We start from the raw sequence: 16664 nt of genomic DNA, 5'->3' as shown, positions 1-16664 counted from the left end.
CAGTCCTGTTCTTCTTCCCCAAGGGATACCATACCTCTTAAGAAGCAGTGGCTGAGCTCCCAAGAGGAAGGAGGGATTATGTAAGCAAAGAGGGTCAAGATCATGACAGGAAACCTACAGAGACATATGACCCAAGCTCCTGAGAGCTCAGGGACTCTAGACTGACTGACAGCTAGGAAGCCTGCATGGGACCAACCTAAGCTGTCTACATGTGGGTGACAGTTGTGTAGCTTGGTCTGTTTGTGGGTCCCTAGCAGTGGGACCAGGACCTGTCCCATGAGCTGGCTTTTTGGAACCTATTCCCTATGGTGGGATGCCTCGCCCAGCCTTGATGCTGGCATGAGGAGCTTGGTCCTGCCTCAACTTGATAAACCATGCTTTGTTGACTCCCATGGGAGGCCATACCCTTTCTGAGGAGTAGGTGGCGGTGGTGGGGGTAGAAAGGAGGTAGGAGGTAGGGGGAGGGAACAGGAGGAGAGGAGGGAGGGGAAACTGTGGGTGGTATGTAAAATGAATTTTAAAAATTAATAAATAAATAAAAATGTAATGTTAAAAAAAGAAGCCGTGAGCCGTAAATTCCCCGCCAGTAGACACCAACTGCTGCACAGAAAGGTGACGTTTTCTTGGTCTGTGAGGGAGACTGGGGAAAGTCACTGTCAGACGGCCATCAGGCCTTTCTGTCCAGTTTGAAAACAAAACAAAACAAACTCACTGATGGGAGATGCTAATTTCACCTACACGATAGCCTGGAAGCTGGAAACAGTCAATGCTCTGTGGATTTCTGTCCTGGATGGGGAAAGGGTAATAGTTTGAGGCGGAATTTCATACATAGATCTTTACCAAGTACTGGGTGTTCTTCAGTTTTGATATGCCTAAATGTAAACAATTATTTTAATTCTTTTTTTAAAATATTTATTTTTATCTTATGTACATTGGTGTTTTGCTTGCAGGTATGTCTGTATGAGGGCATCGGATCCCCTGGAACAGGAGTTACAGACATCTGTGAGCTGCCATGTGGGTGCTGGGAATCGAACCTGGGTCCTCTGGAAGAGCAGCAGTGCTCTTAACCATTGAGCCATCTCTCCAGCCCCCTAAACAAGAGTTCTTAAAAACAACATTGTACTAAGTTCTCCTAAGCTCCTTCTCACATCAGTGCTTTCTAGATCTGTGCTTCCTGAAGACTCTAACCTTTCTTTTTTTTTTTTTGGTTTTTTCGAGACAGGGTTTCTCTGTGTAGCTTTGCCGGGCGGTGGTGGCGCACGCCTTTAACCTTTCAAGCCAGACACAGAAGTTGCACTTGATTCTCCCTTTTCATCCAAATGCAACCCATAGGCAAATTTTGTCAATTTCCCTGAAGCTTTGTCTTCCCCCGTCCATCCACTTTCTTCTCATCTGCTTTACTCCCATGTCGTCCATACCATTAGGACAAACATGCCACCAGACAGATATGCAGTTTCAGAGACACACAGATATTTGGTATTCCCATACTGGTAGCAGAAGGAAACTAAGAAAGAGGCCAAAAAAAAAAAAAAAAAAAAAAAAAAAAAAAAAAGGAAAACAATGCCTGGATTAAGGTAGAAAGAAGCAGAGACCTATAGGCAGCTCTCAAGTGTGACAATCTAATGACAAATAGTAAATATGTGAATATAGAGTGAATACCCAGAACACACATTAATTTTTTTAAATGCCAACCAATGTGAAGCCCACTTGCAATCACAGCATGGGAGAGGTGGAGACAGGCTGAGCTCTGGGGTTCCTGGACTGCCAGCTCCGCCCTACCTGCTGAATTCCAGGTCAGTGAAGACACTGTCTCAAGAAACAAGATGCACAGCTCCTGAGGGACAAGGCTCTGTCCTGTGGCATCCACATGCACACAGGAAAACGCATGCGCAGTCATCAATTGAATCCTAAAGGAGTGCTTTGGGATCCCAGTTTGTGCTTGTATGAATGAGTCATCTGCATTGCTACAAGTAGCACAAAATTGATAACAATGTAAAATAACACAGAGATAATAAAAGGCCCAGTAGAACTTGGTCATCTGGACAATGTTTCAATCTTGCGTTGAAAATAACAATAGTATTTCCATCCACTTGTAAGTCTTTCACATGATTTCCATTAATACAATATAAAAAGGACTAATTCCTTGTGCTCTAAAACATAAAATTGAGAGGGAAGGTGTAGAGGTGTATTGTGTCCCCCAATATACTGTGTCTCCCAGTAAAATTTACCTGAGGATCAGAGGAAAAAGCCAGCCACTATATTAACATAGAAGTCAGGCAATGGTAGCACATGCTTTTAATCCTATCACTTGGGAGGCAGGGATCTGTCTGGATCTCTGTGAGTTCAAGGCCACACTGGGGACAGAGCCAGGCATAGTGGTACATACCTTTAATCCCAGCACTAACCATAGAGGTCTGGAGGTCTGTATAGACAGGCAGGAACTGACAGAGCTGGGCAGGAAGAGGAAGTGATGTAGCTGGGCTGAGAGAGCCAATGAGAGAACAGAACAGAAAGGCATATAGGCATGGATATACAGGAAGTAGCTCGCTTTGGAAGCTGTGGAGTTGGTGAGGTGCAGTTAGCTGTGGCTTTTCCTCTTCCTCTGATCTCTCTCAGGCTTTAACCCCAATTTCTGGCTCTGAGTTTTTTTTATTATTATTATTAATAAGACTGTCTAGCAATTCATCTACAATTGGCACCTGCCTCCCAAGTGATTAAAAGCGTGTGCTACCATTGCCTGACTTCTGTGTTAATATAGTGGCTGGCTTTTTCCTCTGATCCTCAGGTAAATTTTATTGGGGAACACAGTATGTTGGGGGACACAATACATCCCCACAGGAAGGGAGTGATGGAGGAGAAAAGGAACACAGTAACTTTAGTGGCTCTCATGTGCACTGGAGTGTTTCTTCCATCCAGTCAGAGCTGCTGGTGTCTCCATGCCTTTGGTATGACAGGCAAGGGAGGCAGTTGTTCTTACTGGCGTGGGCTTTCTGCACAATGGATACTTAAGCACAAACAGGAAGAAGGTGCCATGAGAGATCTGAAGAGGAAACGAGTCCATTCCCTTAGGAGCTATGGGCACAAATGAATGGAAGAAGCAGAACCTTCAAAGGAGAAAGATTTTAAATAAGTAGAATAAATATATTGGTGAGAAGAAAAAAACGTAGTTCAAGCCAGGGGAATAGAATCAGTTGTTGTTTTTCTAATTGCTATGACCAAATTCTTGGCAGACACAACCTAGGGAGAGGGAGTATTTATTCATGATTCAGGGATGCAGTCCAATGTGACAGAGAAAGAAGAGGCAGCAGGCCTCTGAGGCTGCTTGATCACATCTCTGGGGATCGTGAAGTAATGAGTCTGAAATGATGACAACCTAGAATCCTCAAGTCCTGCACCTACCACCCCAGGGTGGCCAGCTAGGCTCCCATCCAAGAGACTTGACAACCTCCTAGAGCAGCCTGGCCAGTTTGGGACCGAGTGTTCGAGCACAGAGGCTGTGCAGGGCAGTTCACATTCAGACCTGAACAGGACAGAAAGAGAAGAGCACAGACAGATTTGGGTCTGATCACAGACTATCTTAAAAATGTCAGAAGGTTGGAAATTCGCTTTGTTCCCTGGTGAACAACCTGTTTTAAAGCGGGGAAGTGACAAGATAGACCATGTCAAATGATTCTCGCAGCAATTACAGAAAGAGAGAGGAGAAGAAAGAGGGGAGCTGTGGAGGAAGAGAGAGGGGAAGCATGGAAAGAGGAGACTTAAAAGTGAAAAGTCAGACAGGGGCCAGTGGAAGTCTGTTGCAATGGTACGAGCCTAAACTGGGGTTTCTGGGGAGAAAGAACAAGCTTTGGGGAAGGCAGAGGGAGCAGAACATGAGGACTCCATCTTCTTTGATAGCATATTCATATCAATGAAAGAGTTGAGCATGTATCCTTCCAACTTGTACATATTTATCTATAAAATTATATACTGTACAACCACTGTACATGCATGATTATGTGATTTGAGGCATTTGTGCATGCTAAAAGAGTAGAGAATCTGTTCATTCATGTTTTGGATGCTCAGTTTCTAAATGTCTTAATTTTGATGACCTCATATCAGTAGGGGTTCTCACATGAAAGCCCTTCACACTTACAGTAGGACCCATCCTTAGCAATGAGTGGGGTGTACATTTTTATTTCAAGTAGTTTTGATAATTTCATTTTTGCTGACTTCTTAAGAGATTTTTAGTGATCATTATACGTAATATATTATTACATATACACATATTCCTTTTTAAAAGATTGATTTATTTGTATGTGCCTGTGTGTGCCCACAGAAGCCCGAGGAGGAGGAGGGTGTTGGATTCCCTGGAGTGACAGGAGGTTGTGACCTGCATGGCTACTGCAAACCAGCGTGTAGTTTTCTGGAAGAGTAGCAAGCACTCTTAACTGCTGAGCCACCTCTCCAGCCCCTTGGCTGACATTTTCAGAGTGGTTTACATAAAACAGTAGAGACATGGTGTCACTCTTGTCATTTCTCAGGGGTGGTGGTGCTTGCCTGTAGCTCTAGCCTCCAGGAGGCTGAGGCAGTGGGATCACAAGCTCGATGCAGCTGGCACTATATAGTGAGACTGAGTCCACGCTCCCCACCCACAAAAGCAGTAAGTCGTCCCAAAGACAATGACCAGAATGTGTTCCCCTCAGAAGTCTGATGGTTAAGAGAAGAGGCTCTGTGGTGTAGCCAGGAATACTTGAAAATAGGGGGCATTTCACAAACCGTGAAGAGGGACATTGGCACAGAGAAAAGTGACATCTTTGGGAAGGGGAGTGAGGGCATTTTCTTTGAGCAAGAATGAAAAGGACGAAAAGGAATAATTTGTTAACTTGTTTTCAAGTAATAAACAGTTGAAAGAGATGTCAGGTGTTTCCTTGCCCTTCTTTCCTCACCTTTTATCCACTCCTTAAATGTTAGTAGAAAGGAAGTAACCAGCTATGGACTAATGAATGTTCTAGATACCTTAGTGTTAGGCAAATGACTTAATTCTGTTTTAGCATTCACCAAGAAAAGACTTATTTAAGTAAAGGCACAGCGAGGAGATGGGAGCAACAGACTTGAGAATTTAATTTAGAGTATACTAAGGTCAATGCAAACACTTGCTTGGACTTCAGTTGATAGTGAAAAGATGAAGTGTATAGGTTAAAAGTAGATAGTAGAAGAAGGTCTGTGATGAGTTGAATTGGAAATGTCAACCATTAGCTAACCAAGAGCTAGCCTACTAGAGAGAACCAGTGAACAGCTCTATAGAGAGGGTACAAACACACTACATGGCGGACACCATTGTGTGTGTGTGTGTGTGTGTGTGTGTGTGTGTGTGTGTGTGTGTGTAACTGATTCCTTCAGAGTGATGGGGATTCACCTGGTAGTGAGGTGGTGCTCAGACCACAGGAATCACCAGAAGCAGCCCGACAATTGGCACCTGGCTAGTACTCTTAAGAAGGGATGAAACAAACAAAAAACAGGTCTAGGGAAGAAAGAAAATTTGATGGACAGATACCAAATGAGAGGGAGTGGTCAACAGTGTTGGAAGCTACACTAGCTGACCAAAATTAACCATAGAGGTTTTGGAGGACAGGACAGACAGGAGACAGGAAGTAGTAATGTGGGCAGCCAGAGGATCTCAGCCTTGTGGGGATGGAAGAACAGAGATAGGAGGTCGCTGGTGGCCGCTCCTCGACTTCTCTGATCGTTCAGGTTCTTACCCCCATAACCGACTCCTGATTTTTTATTGCTAAAGAATAATTAGATAAACGCTTCATTCCCAGCTATTTCCAATATTTCAGAAAGCCTTCTGGAAATCGCAGTTAAGTACAACGCCAGGTTTCTTTATTTTTTGGCAGGCATTATACCAACCCCCGGGGGGGGGGGGCTAACACTGGTTATTGAAGGTGGACCAGATTTTCTCATTTGCTGTCGATGACATCATAGAATTGTCTAGGTCGTGATTGGCAAGCCACATATTGTTAGCCCAGTTATCTGGTTGTTACCGTATCTGATTCAATTCTGCCAGCATGTGATCAACCTCAGATCAGAAGAACGACAGCCAAAATTAAGCAACCATTTGCCGGGAACAGTGCCTAAATATTTGTACACTTATTTAACTTTATTGCTTATTAGCATTATACCTATGACAGTGATGTATGTGATTTCATTTCAGCGACAAGAATCTTTCATGATAGATATGACGCTCGTGGCTGGAAATATAATTTAAAAAATCCTTCAGTGGAGAATAGGAATGACTCGACAGGATCTGTAAGTCCCTTCTCTCTAATATTCTAGAATGTTGAGAGGGGCCTATAAAGCACAGGCCTGAGAAGGGCCTCCAACTTCACTGGCTCGTGCTAACCACAATGTCAATAGCCATTCTGGTCTGCAAGGCATCTTGAGACCAAATACACCAAAATACATGATATACATCAGTCGGGCTAACACAATGCCTTCCAGAGGACACGGATCATTGGTTTTATTGACAACCGCGAAACATTAACCACGTTTTAGGAAGCAGGATGGTCACTGGCACCCAATCTGCCACCGTGGCTTTGTGTACACACACGGGAGAATGGGGCCCTTATCCTGACACCTACACTAACTGAAGCCTCTGTCGAGCGTCTGTGCCCATTGCCCCTGGGCAGACAGGGCACGAAGTTTCCAGAGAACCTGGCCAAGGCAGTTGAGTAGCCGAGAGTAGAGGCCCCTTCCTCTTGGGTCAGGGCAACCCCAGCACCTGGCCAGCACCCTGGGTGCAGAGGACCAGGCCAGATCGGTGGCGGGTGGGTGGCCTCCCCCTGCGCCCCCACGACTGGGGCGGGCCCAGGGAGTAGAAAGTTCAGAGAAGGGTGTGATAGGGAAGTAGGGAGTGTACTTTATTCCGGAACAGTGGCTCTGCGGGCCCAACCTGGGCTCAGGTGGTGGCCAGGCCACAGCCCCAGAGCCGACATCTGGGCCCGGGCTGCTGGCCTCGGCCCTCTCCCCACACCCCCATGTCTGCGCCGCCGCCGCCGCCGCCGCCGCCCGCCGCCGCCGCCGCCCGTGACCCGGTGACCCCGGAGGCCCGTCTGGGCCCGGTGACCCCGGAGCCCCGGGCATCCGGACCCCCCTCACAGGCGCAGCCGCTATTAAGGCAGGAGACTACCGGGGAGGAGGAAGGGGAGGAGACAGGCGGCCAGGGCGCCTGGGGCACCGGCACGGCGGAGCAGCGGCGGCGGGGCTGGGGCGAGGCCGACGAGGGCCCGGGCAAGGCCGGCGGCGCCGAGGCCGCGGGCTCGGGCACCGCGGCGGGCGCTGCGGGCGACGGGCGAGGGAGCGGGCGGCCGCTCCACGGCTGGCTCCCGCGCCGGCCGCCCCCGTGCTGCCCCTGCGCGGCGCCCCTTCCCCGCTCCGCCGCGCACTGTTGTCATGGAGGAACCAAGATGGCGGCTCTGGCCTACCACCTGGGCAAGCGGGAGATCAACCACTACTTCAGCGTGAGGAGCGCCAAGGTGCTGGCGCTGCTGGCCGTGCTGCTGCTCGCCGCGTGCCACCTCGCGTCCCGCCGCTACCGAGGTGAGCGGGCCCTCCCCCGGCCCCCGGCCCCGGGCCCGGCCGGGGGGGGGGGGAGGCGGCGCCGCGGCCCCGAGCGCGGGAGGCCGCCCCCCGCCGCCGCCGCCGCACGCCCACGCGGCCTCCCGCGGCCCCGCGGCGCCCCACGTGCCCCGACCGACCCCGGCGGGCCGGGCCGGGCCGCGCGGCCCTCGGCCCCCAGCTGCCCGCCCTCGGGGCCTCCTCCTCCTCCTGCTGCTCGGGCTGGGGCCCTGGAGCCGCGCCCGGGCAGGAGGTCGCCGGGCCGGAGGCCCCCCGGGCCAGCCCCGCGCGCGGCACCGCCTCCAGGACGCCGCCGGGGTCGCAGCCCGCGCGCCCGCCCGCCCGCCCGCCCGCCCGAGGGGTCCGCCTTCTGCCCTGCCACCTGGGCCACCTGGCTGTCCTTGCCAAAGGGGCCACTCTGGCCAGAGACGCCCCGTGGCCCACCTGCTTCCCAGGGAGGAGGTGCCACCAACCCTAAAGACACTTTTCAAAGAGTTTGGGTTGCACACTTTTTTTTTAACAAATAAAGGCACTGAGGCAAGGATTTTGGGCTTTTTGGTTTGTTTGGTTTGTTTTAAGAAGTTAGGAGTTGACAGGCGTGGGCAGGCGATGCAAGTAGTGAGCCTTTTTGAAAGCAGGCCCGCTATATGGGTCTAGACACTGGTGGCAAGCTGGAAAGGCACTGTGACCTCGTCTCACCCAGTAGGCATTATCCTCCAGTTATCGAGAGATATTTGCTTGTCTTTTTCATTGATTTTTTACCCCTTCTTTGTGAAAAATGATACCGGGACAGACCCTGACAGGAGGAGGGAAATTGTAATGATAGGATCTTTTATTTCTGACCCTTGGTACACCAAAGCCATTATCTGGACAGCTCTTGGTGACTGAGATAATTAGTCAAGTGTGGTAGGTGCACATTAGCACTGGACCCATTTATACTGTACAACCAATTTGGCAAAATCTGAAGTCACCAGGGTGCTAGGATCTGAGCTGTCTGCCCATTTCAGGCATTCTCTCAAAGAAGAAGCCATTTTGGTCAAACTCGATGCTTTGTTTCTGACCATATTTTCCAGATCCTGAACTTTGGTACCATAACTGCATGCTATCTTATAAATATATTAAGTTGAACGAAAAGATAGATTCCTTATATATCTGTGTGGTCACTCTTCTCCAGCCTTCTACAGAGTCATAGCAGATGACGTGGCAAAGCCTTGGTTCATCTATGGCCGCCATCAAGAAAGCCTACATCTCATATATAAAATACAATTCGCGGTGTTGATGCACTGACTTTAGATCATTTGGAGAGCATGTTTCTTTTAGATACGATAAGTCATTTTATGGTAGTTTGGGATAAGATGACCATAATCCAGCTCAAGTTTGTGTTTGTGATATCAGTAGAACTGAAGTTTATAACTGTAATGCTGTTGTCCTAAATGTAAACATCTGCCCTGCCTACAAGTTTTTTGCGCTTGTTGTCTTTTGATGACTTGGAATGCTAAATTTTAAATTTAGATTGTATATTGCATGTTATCAAGATCTGTCACCGGCAGGGAAAATAGGATGTCAGATGGGCCCTTATGAGTCAGTGTAGCAGTCTCGGATTGTAAAGCCTCCTCCAGAAGCGAGTCATCGTTTCCAAAGGTACTTCAGAGCCTTGAGTGTGAAGCACTACACCTGGCATGTGTGCCTGCCCAGACTGAATATCAAGAACTTGAACCAGAGTCTGTTTGGGAAAAATAAACATCTTACCAGGAAGATTTTACCATCCTTATGACATTGGCAGTGACAAAGCACGTCAGGTGCAGTGCCTTTCACAGATAAACATGGACTTGGATCACATATAAATCTTTAGAACAAGAAAAGGCCTTTCTATCTTAGATAAATGGCAAAAGTATAGTCCACATTAGGATCTTGGGTGTGTGTGTATGAACATGCATCAAGAAGGTAGAATGAGTTTTAACACATACACACACTAACTTAGCACCTCTTAGTTCGAAAATTACTCAACGTAAAAGAATTACACCTTTTGGAAAGTCTGTGCATTAAATTGAGCACTTCCTGTATGTAGGCATTGTTTCAGGTTTTAAAGAGTTCGTTTTGTCTCTGCAGCCTCTCTGAGGTGTATATTCATCTCCCCCTCTTGAACATTTCTGTAATCAAGAAGAGTCTTTAAAACTTTGATTGCATGTCAAAGTTTAATTGGTAACATTTTTTCCTGCTATGAAAAAATAATGATGTGTCTTAAATTCCGTGAATTAGAGAATTATTTACATTTTAAAGATGAAGCCAGGGAGGTTAAGAAAATTGCCTAAGAATACACTAGTCAGTAGCTGAGCTGTGATTTAGGACCAGTTAGTGTGCCTGGTGCCATTATGTTATAGTCTGCCTTTCTTAGAGCTTGGTGGAAGGTACATGGGAGATGAAGTTAATTTAAAATACTAATGCTAGGTAATTTACAAGTACTAATTTATACCAGTGAAGAGTTTTCCCATTGTTTTTCTTTTTCTGACCAAGTGGCAATTTTCCAGAACTTCAGAAGGCTTGCTTTTGTGCCTGGGGTCCCCTCTTTCTTCCTGAGTTTTAAGCTTACAGTGTAAAAGCACTTTTGCTGTCTTCCTCTGCTACGACATCTTCTCTTCCCTTGAATGAAAATCCTTAGAGTTTTGTTTCAATGCTTGACTCGAATGTTACCTTCATCAAAGTAGGAGCAAGGAATTCAGTTTCTGCCAAAGCAACTTGTACATACTTACCAAGTTGTACTTGTAAGAATTGATGTTGTCCTCTTCCACACATACACACTGTGGGCTTCCAAGTGTATCTTAACTATTTTTAAATAGCCAGTGCCTAACACACAGTAGGAACTCCATAAATACCTATTGGGTGAGTAGATATGCAAAATTTATTTTCCCCTATTTTTCTATCTGCATTCGGTTTGGTTGTGATTCTAAGTGAATGTGGTGCTCTAATCTCAATTTTAGGAAGAAGAGATTTTTTGAATTATTAATATGTCATTTAATATGTTACAATGACTTTTAGTATGCATTCTTAAACATTTCTGTTAATAGTGTGGTTCTAGAGTCAAAACATGATTTCTGACCAGAGGCTAGTATCCAAACCCTTAGGAAAGGCTTTAAAGAGGTTAAAGTTAACGTACTTCGAATGTCTTAAGTTTTTGAAATTGATTTCCTTTCCATCACTAAGCATATGAAAAGTCAATGTTAAATATCTCCCTGCCTCTGCTACCAAATGTTAGGATTACTATGCTCAGCTTTCTAAAGAAAAATTTAAATGATGTTTTCAGCACAAAATAAATTTGCTGAATCCTAGACATATTCTTCCATGGGACATAATGTATGTACGCTGTATGACCTGGTGCTCTCGTGGTTGGTAGTAGGCAGTCACTGAAGGGTGACTCCGTCTAAAGGCCGTAAGTGTCTAGTGGTGCTTTGTTCAAAGGAACAGCGACGTGTAATTTATGAAGGGTATTGGAGGGTTTCTTTGTTGGTTACTGGTGTTTCCAGTTTCCTGGTTTGCTTGTTTGTTTGGTTTGTCCTTAATTTCATTTCTATTGCTGAAAAGAGTCATGCATAAAAACTGGAGCATATATACCCACTAACCAGAAAGATTATACCAAGTATCCCAGAATAAGGAAGAAAACAAACGTTCATCTAGATAATTCGAGTATTGGAGCCAGCTCTTTTGGAATTGTCTTGTATTCCTACTTTGATTTCTCTGAGTACTTTGCAGTCCAAGTTGGTTATATTAAAGTAGTATCAGATTTATATTAGGTAATTGAAAATAGCAACTAGAGATTCATTTGTTTTGTTTTTGATATAGTTGAAAAGGGTTTACATATTGTATACATAATAAACAATGTGGTACATTATCTTATTTTAGCAACTAGGTATACATTTAGTGATTTGATCTGGAAGCATTTCCTTCCTAAGAAAAGAGAATGTGCTTTAGAATATGGAGTTTTAGAGAATTTTGTAAATCATGTTAATTTATTTGTAATTAGATTATAAGAGTACTTCTTCCCATTATTTTTATTTTGCTGAATGTGAAAAGGCCACTCTTACTATTGAGCAAAGTCATAACCAAGTAGCTTTCCCTGGCACATGAAAGAAGTTTGTTCTTTGGGAGACTGTTTGTCTGTAAAATGCCGTGTTCGTAGAGCTTGGTTTCTGACCTCTTCAAGTCCCCTTTGCTATAGGAGCTTTCTAAAATGGGCTCAGCACATTAGACCTGTTGTTTTTCAGTGGATGGCCTGGGGCGCCCAATGTGGGCAGTAGTACCAAGAATGAAAATAACTCAGCATGGCAAGCATTTCTGGTAAAGAAATGACCGCTTTAAGCTCTGGGCATGGTGCTTCCATTTCCACACATGTAGACACCGAGAGTTGATCAAAAAGAATGTTTTTGTTTAGGCTTTTATTAAAAAATAAAAGGATAGGAATACCCCCACAGCTTTGACACCTCACTTTTGCAACTCATATTTCTTTAAAAAAAAAAAAAAAAGTTGTTACTCACAAGTTGGTTTTGTATGTATAGAAAGGTAGAAATGCAATAAATATCAAATTTTTTATTTTCATTTTAGACATACTCTAATTTGTAATAGGAGTTTTGCTGTGGGAACAGCCTAGAATTCTTGCAGAAGTGCTGCTTTTAGGAAAATAACTTAATTGTGTTTTCTGTAATTCCTCCTTTACTCATCTTGGGTTATTCGTGTGACATAATTTTGTTTTTTGGAACTAGAATTAGATTTTAAAAATTGGAAAGAATTAAGAACTAAGGTGCATTTTTAACTATGGAATTTTATTCTTCGGTATTCTGCATTCCTTACACAGTTTTTCACCAGCAAGACTGTACTGTGTTGTCCATTTCCATCCATTTTGTTTGGGACACTGAGCACCAGCACCTTTGTGTTGACCCTTTATCCTTCGAGTGTGCATTATGCCAGTCCAGACAAGTGAATAGCTAGACTGAGGAAACAAGGCATGAGGTGAGGTTTCAGGGCAGTGGTGGACTGCTCCTGTGCCATGCAGGGAGCCCTGGGTTGGATCCAGCACCCAAGTCAACAGAAACAGCAACCGACTTTGAGTTCCTTGAGTCTTACCCTGAATGCCTCAGTACTGGATGCTTGTCAGTTCTGCAGTATTCCTTTTCTTAGATCCCCTAGCCTGATCTAAAGTAATTATAAACCAAGTTTAACTGGCTGTTAACTGTTAATAAGGAGCTACAGATTAACTTAAATTTCTATTTTGCTATAATCCTTAGTTAATGCAAACATCTCCCCTTTCATCCGTTTGGCCCTGTATATTTGGCTGAGGTAAAATAAAATGGCCAAGGGATGTAGAATGGCTCTCCCAATTTACACAGAGCCAGAGGGATTTCCTAGCCAGCAACTCTAAAACTAGCTTTAAAACCAGGTTTCTAGATATGCTAATGCATATATGTAGTTGTAAAGTGAATCATTTCCAAAGTCTTTCTTTTAGCCCTTAGCTTTTATTTTTCTCAGTCAGAAACAAGATTGACAAAATGCCATAAAGGCTTGTTTCAGATTTAGATGATGTCTGAGAAAAGAAAGTGGAAGTAGAAGGAACCACCAAAACGGTGCCCGCAGCATTTAGGGGTTAGAAGTCCCTCACAGTCATCAGAGAAGTTTCCTCCTGCGGCAGATGGGAGTGATGCAGAGACCCACAGCCAGATCTCATGCAGAGAGTCTAAATCGGAGGTCTCCATCTGGTCCTTCTTCTCAGAGATCAGGGAACCCGGTAGAAGAGGGGAAGAAAGATTGTAGGCGTCAGAAGGGATGGAGGACATCAGGAGAACATGGCCCACTGAATCAACTAAGCAGGACTCACACGGGCTCACAGAGACTGAAGTAGCAACCATGGGGCCTGCATGGGTCTCCACCAGGTCCTTTGCATACATGTTGTGGCTGTTAGTTTGGTGTCGTTGTGGGACTCCTTACAGTGGGAGCGGATGTGTCTCTGACCCTTGTGCCTGCTCTGGAGACTCTTCCCTCCTGGTGGGTTGCCTGTCCAGCCTCCATATGAGGGCTTTGCCTTGTCGTCTTGTGTCTCATTTTGTCCTGTTTGGCTGTCATCTCTTGGAGGCCCGCTCTTTTCTAAAGAGAAAAGGAAGGGGGTGTGGATCTGGGGAAGAGGGGAGGTGGGGGGGTGCTAAGAGGAGTGGAGGGAGGGGAAACTGTGGTTGGGATGTATTGTATGAGAGAAGAATTTATTTTCAATAAAAGTAATAATAATAATAATAATAATAATAATAATAATAATAATAATAAGTCCCGTTCAGGGTGAAGTAGAAAGGCTGGGTGGCTCTTTTCCTCTGGCATGCTAATGTGTTGATGTGGACCGTGCTTCCTGTGAAATGTCTGTGTGCATCTGGAAGACATAAGAAAGTCTAGAAAACTCTACTTCCTCATTTCAGGGACACTGAAGAGGACCAGGATAAGCAAAATACAAAAAATAAATAAACTAATGTTTACAACCCCACGGTGTTTTATTGTTATAGGCAATGATTCGTGTGAATACCTTCTCTCAAGTGGCAGATTTCTTGGAGAAAAAGTTTGGCAACCTCACAGTTGTATGATGCATAAATACAAAATGAGGTAAAATGTCTTCATTCCTTTCCTAGCATAATTCCTAATATGCAGTGAAAGGCAGAGGTGAAGCAGATGCAGAAGCAGATTTCTGTGCAGAATGGCATTGGGGGTGGGGATTTCCTGTTAGCTGAGCTGGCCTGGCCTGGAGCTGATTCCAGATGCAGGCTGCTGCCCCCCAGCTTTAGAGGAAGGGCTCTGGCCAGATACCTTTATCTCAGGTAAGAGGTAATGAGGATGGAATGTGTAAAAAACAGACGTGTTCTGTGGCCTAGATCCCTGACCCCTCCAGCGCTGAATAATGGGCTAAGGGCCTGTAGCGTTAGGGCACTTCTGGGACACATGGGGTGCTATTATCGAGTTGGTAATGAGGACATAGGCCAGTAAGTTAAACACACCTGGCTACCTAGTTTAAGCTGTGTGATTGGCTGTCTAACAGTTGGTTTTCTGTTTTATTTGTTTCTAATGTTACATTAAGCCATGTTCTTTCAATTTCGATTATGTTGATTTTATTTATTTTAATTAATGTTTCTTTCTCGTTTTCAGTGAAGCAAAGAATTGCCTTGTAGATAAACATATTGCATTTATCGGAGATTCCAGGATCCGTCAATTATTTTATTCTTTTGTAAAAATCCTTAACCCCCAGTTTAAAGAAGAAGGAAATAAGGTAACCCCGGCCCCCCTCTCCCCCCCCCCCCCCGCCCCCGGCCTGTCCCTTCCTTCCCCCATGCTGGTTGAGACACTAATCAAGTGGGTATCTACAGGAGGGGTGTGTTAACTGATAGTAGCGAGATGAACCTTTTCATTTGATTTTGGGAAAATTGAAGTGAAGTATGGAGCATTTGCTGTAACAGAGAGCCTGGGAAAAGGCATGGTGGATTAGGTATTGTCAAGACTGTATTAGCTTAAACATTCCTTTCTCAAGAATCAGTTCTGGTGGAAAACTTACTGAAAACCCATAGAAAGAAGACAAGGAAAAAGTATCCCAGCCCTTGTTAGTACCCTGGCATATTTTCTTTCCGTTTTGGTTCGTAATGTAAATATATTGTAATCTTTCAGTGTGTATAATTTTATGTCTTGCTTTCCCCCCTGTTTATCATAGTTCACCATATTTCTGTGTAATCGACATAAATATCTTCTTAGTGGCCACATATTACCGAGTGGCTATATGTAATTCCATATACTTCCCCCATTTTTTTTTTTTTTTTTTTTTTTTTAGTTTTTCTAGTTTTCTTAATTTTTTTGAACTACAAAAGGGTATTTCCACTTACTTTGCTGAGGAAAAACTCTACTTTTAAAATCTTTGTTGTAGAATTTCTACAATGCAAATACTGAGGGAAAGAATATAAACATTCAGTGTTATGTATTTCTTGCTCCATTGTTTCGGTATATACTACAGTTCGTCGTGTATGCCGGCCTCTTGCCTTCTGCAGCCCTCCTGACGCTGGCATTGAGCTCTGAACAGAGACAGCAATGTATAAACCTCTGCTTCTTTGCTGAGGACTTTCCCATTGTAAAAATAGACCTTGCTGTGAAAACTAACAAGGATTAATACCTCTCCCTTTGTTAATTAGTTAATTTGGGGGAAGTGACCTATCTCGTTACATCCTTCTATTTATGTCTTCCTGGCCTGTCTTCTTCAAACAGCATGCGATTACAGATAGGGAATGGCAGAGGGTGGACAATGGAGACTCAGAGTGCAGAACTGTAGAGCAGCCCATGTTGACGATGGGAATCTGTCTGTTATGAGCTTTCCTTGTGGTATGGAGCTGAGGAACGGGGTGCTTCCCAGCTAAGTGGCTGTTCACATGTGGTGATGATAATGGACCCTATATCCTTAGAACTGTTCCTTAGAATAACAATAGAAACAGTGGTGTTAACAATGTATTGTGTGGTGTTTGTAAACATATATTCCATTAATATTTAGACACACAAAATTTTGATTTCAAAGAAACAGTTGAATATTTATAGGTTTAGAATTCCTTCTGGAAATTAGTATAATGAGTTTGTCAATTGATAGTTGAGAAAACTACAATGGCTTACTCTACAGTGTATGTTACTATAATATATATACAGACACATATGTAAAATGGTATACAATGTGAAATGTTTTCATTCTTAGTGGAATACTTACGTTCGCAGCATTTTTCTAAAGATACCCAGTCAGTCATCCTGTAAATTATCAAACAAGATACATTTTAACTTAAATACATTTTTTAAAAGAAACAAGAAAAGACTGTGTCCCAGTTTTAAAGATACAGATGCCAAGAAAACAACTCATTCCAACTGCTGATCAAACATTTGTCAGATTATATTTTATATATTCTCTATTCCCACACACCATGAAGGCAGATATTGCCTATCTTGTTTTTGTTGTTGTTGAATAGAATTAAGAAGTATTAATTCCAAACACAGCAGAGAAATAATTAAGCAAAGATCACCCCCCC

General features: G+C 44.3%; 1 protein-coding gene across 3 annotated transcripts in view; it reads left to right on the top strand.

Annotated features, from left to right (window-relative positions):
* The first annotated feature begins 6590 nt into the window (after nucleotides 1-6590).
* The window catches only part of Casd1 (CAS1 domain sialic acid O acetyltransferase 1), a 43517-nt gene continuing 33443 nt past the window's right edge, over nucleotides 6591-16664 (top strand). For 2 of the 3 annotated variants that reach the window (XM_076566230.1, XM_076566231.1), the window contains exons 1-3: nucleotides 6907-7578; nucleotides 14130-14226; nucleotides 14764-14884. In XM_076566230.1, the coding sequence (XP_076422345.1) occupies nucleotides 7017-7578; nucleotides 14130-14226; nucleotides 14764-14884 (780 nt within the window). In that variant the 5' untranslated portion in view covers nucleotides 6907-7016. Of the gene's footprint in view, nucleotides 6706-6906; nucleotides 7579-14129; nucleotides 14227-14763; nucleotides 14885-16664 lie in introns of those variants that run through there. The other variant, XM_076566232.1, reaches the window with a different exon arrangement.

The sequence above is a fragment of the Peromyscus maniculatus genome, chromosome 3, assembly GCF_049852395.1.
Source record: "Peromyscus maniculatus bairdii isolate BWxNUB_F1_BW_parent chromosome 3, HU_Pman_BW_mat_3.1, whole genome shotgun sequence".
Lineage (NCBI taxonomy): Eukaryota > Metazoa > Chordata > Mammalia > Rodentia > Cricetidae > Peromyscus > Peromyscus maniculatus.
The sequence above is the reverse complement of the archived record's forward strand: the minus strand, read 5'-3'. Positions and strand labels throughout refer to the sequence as shown.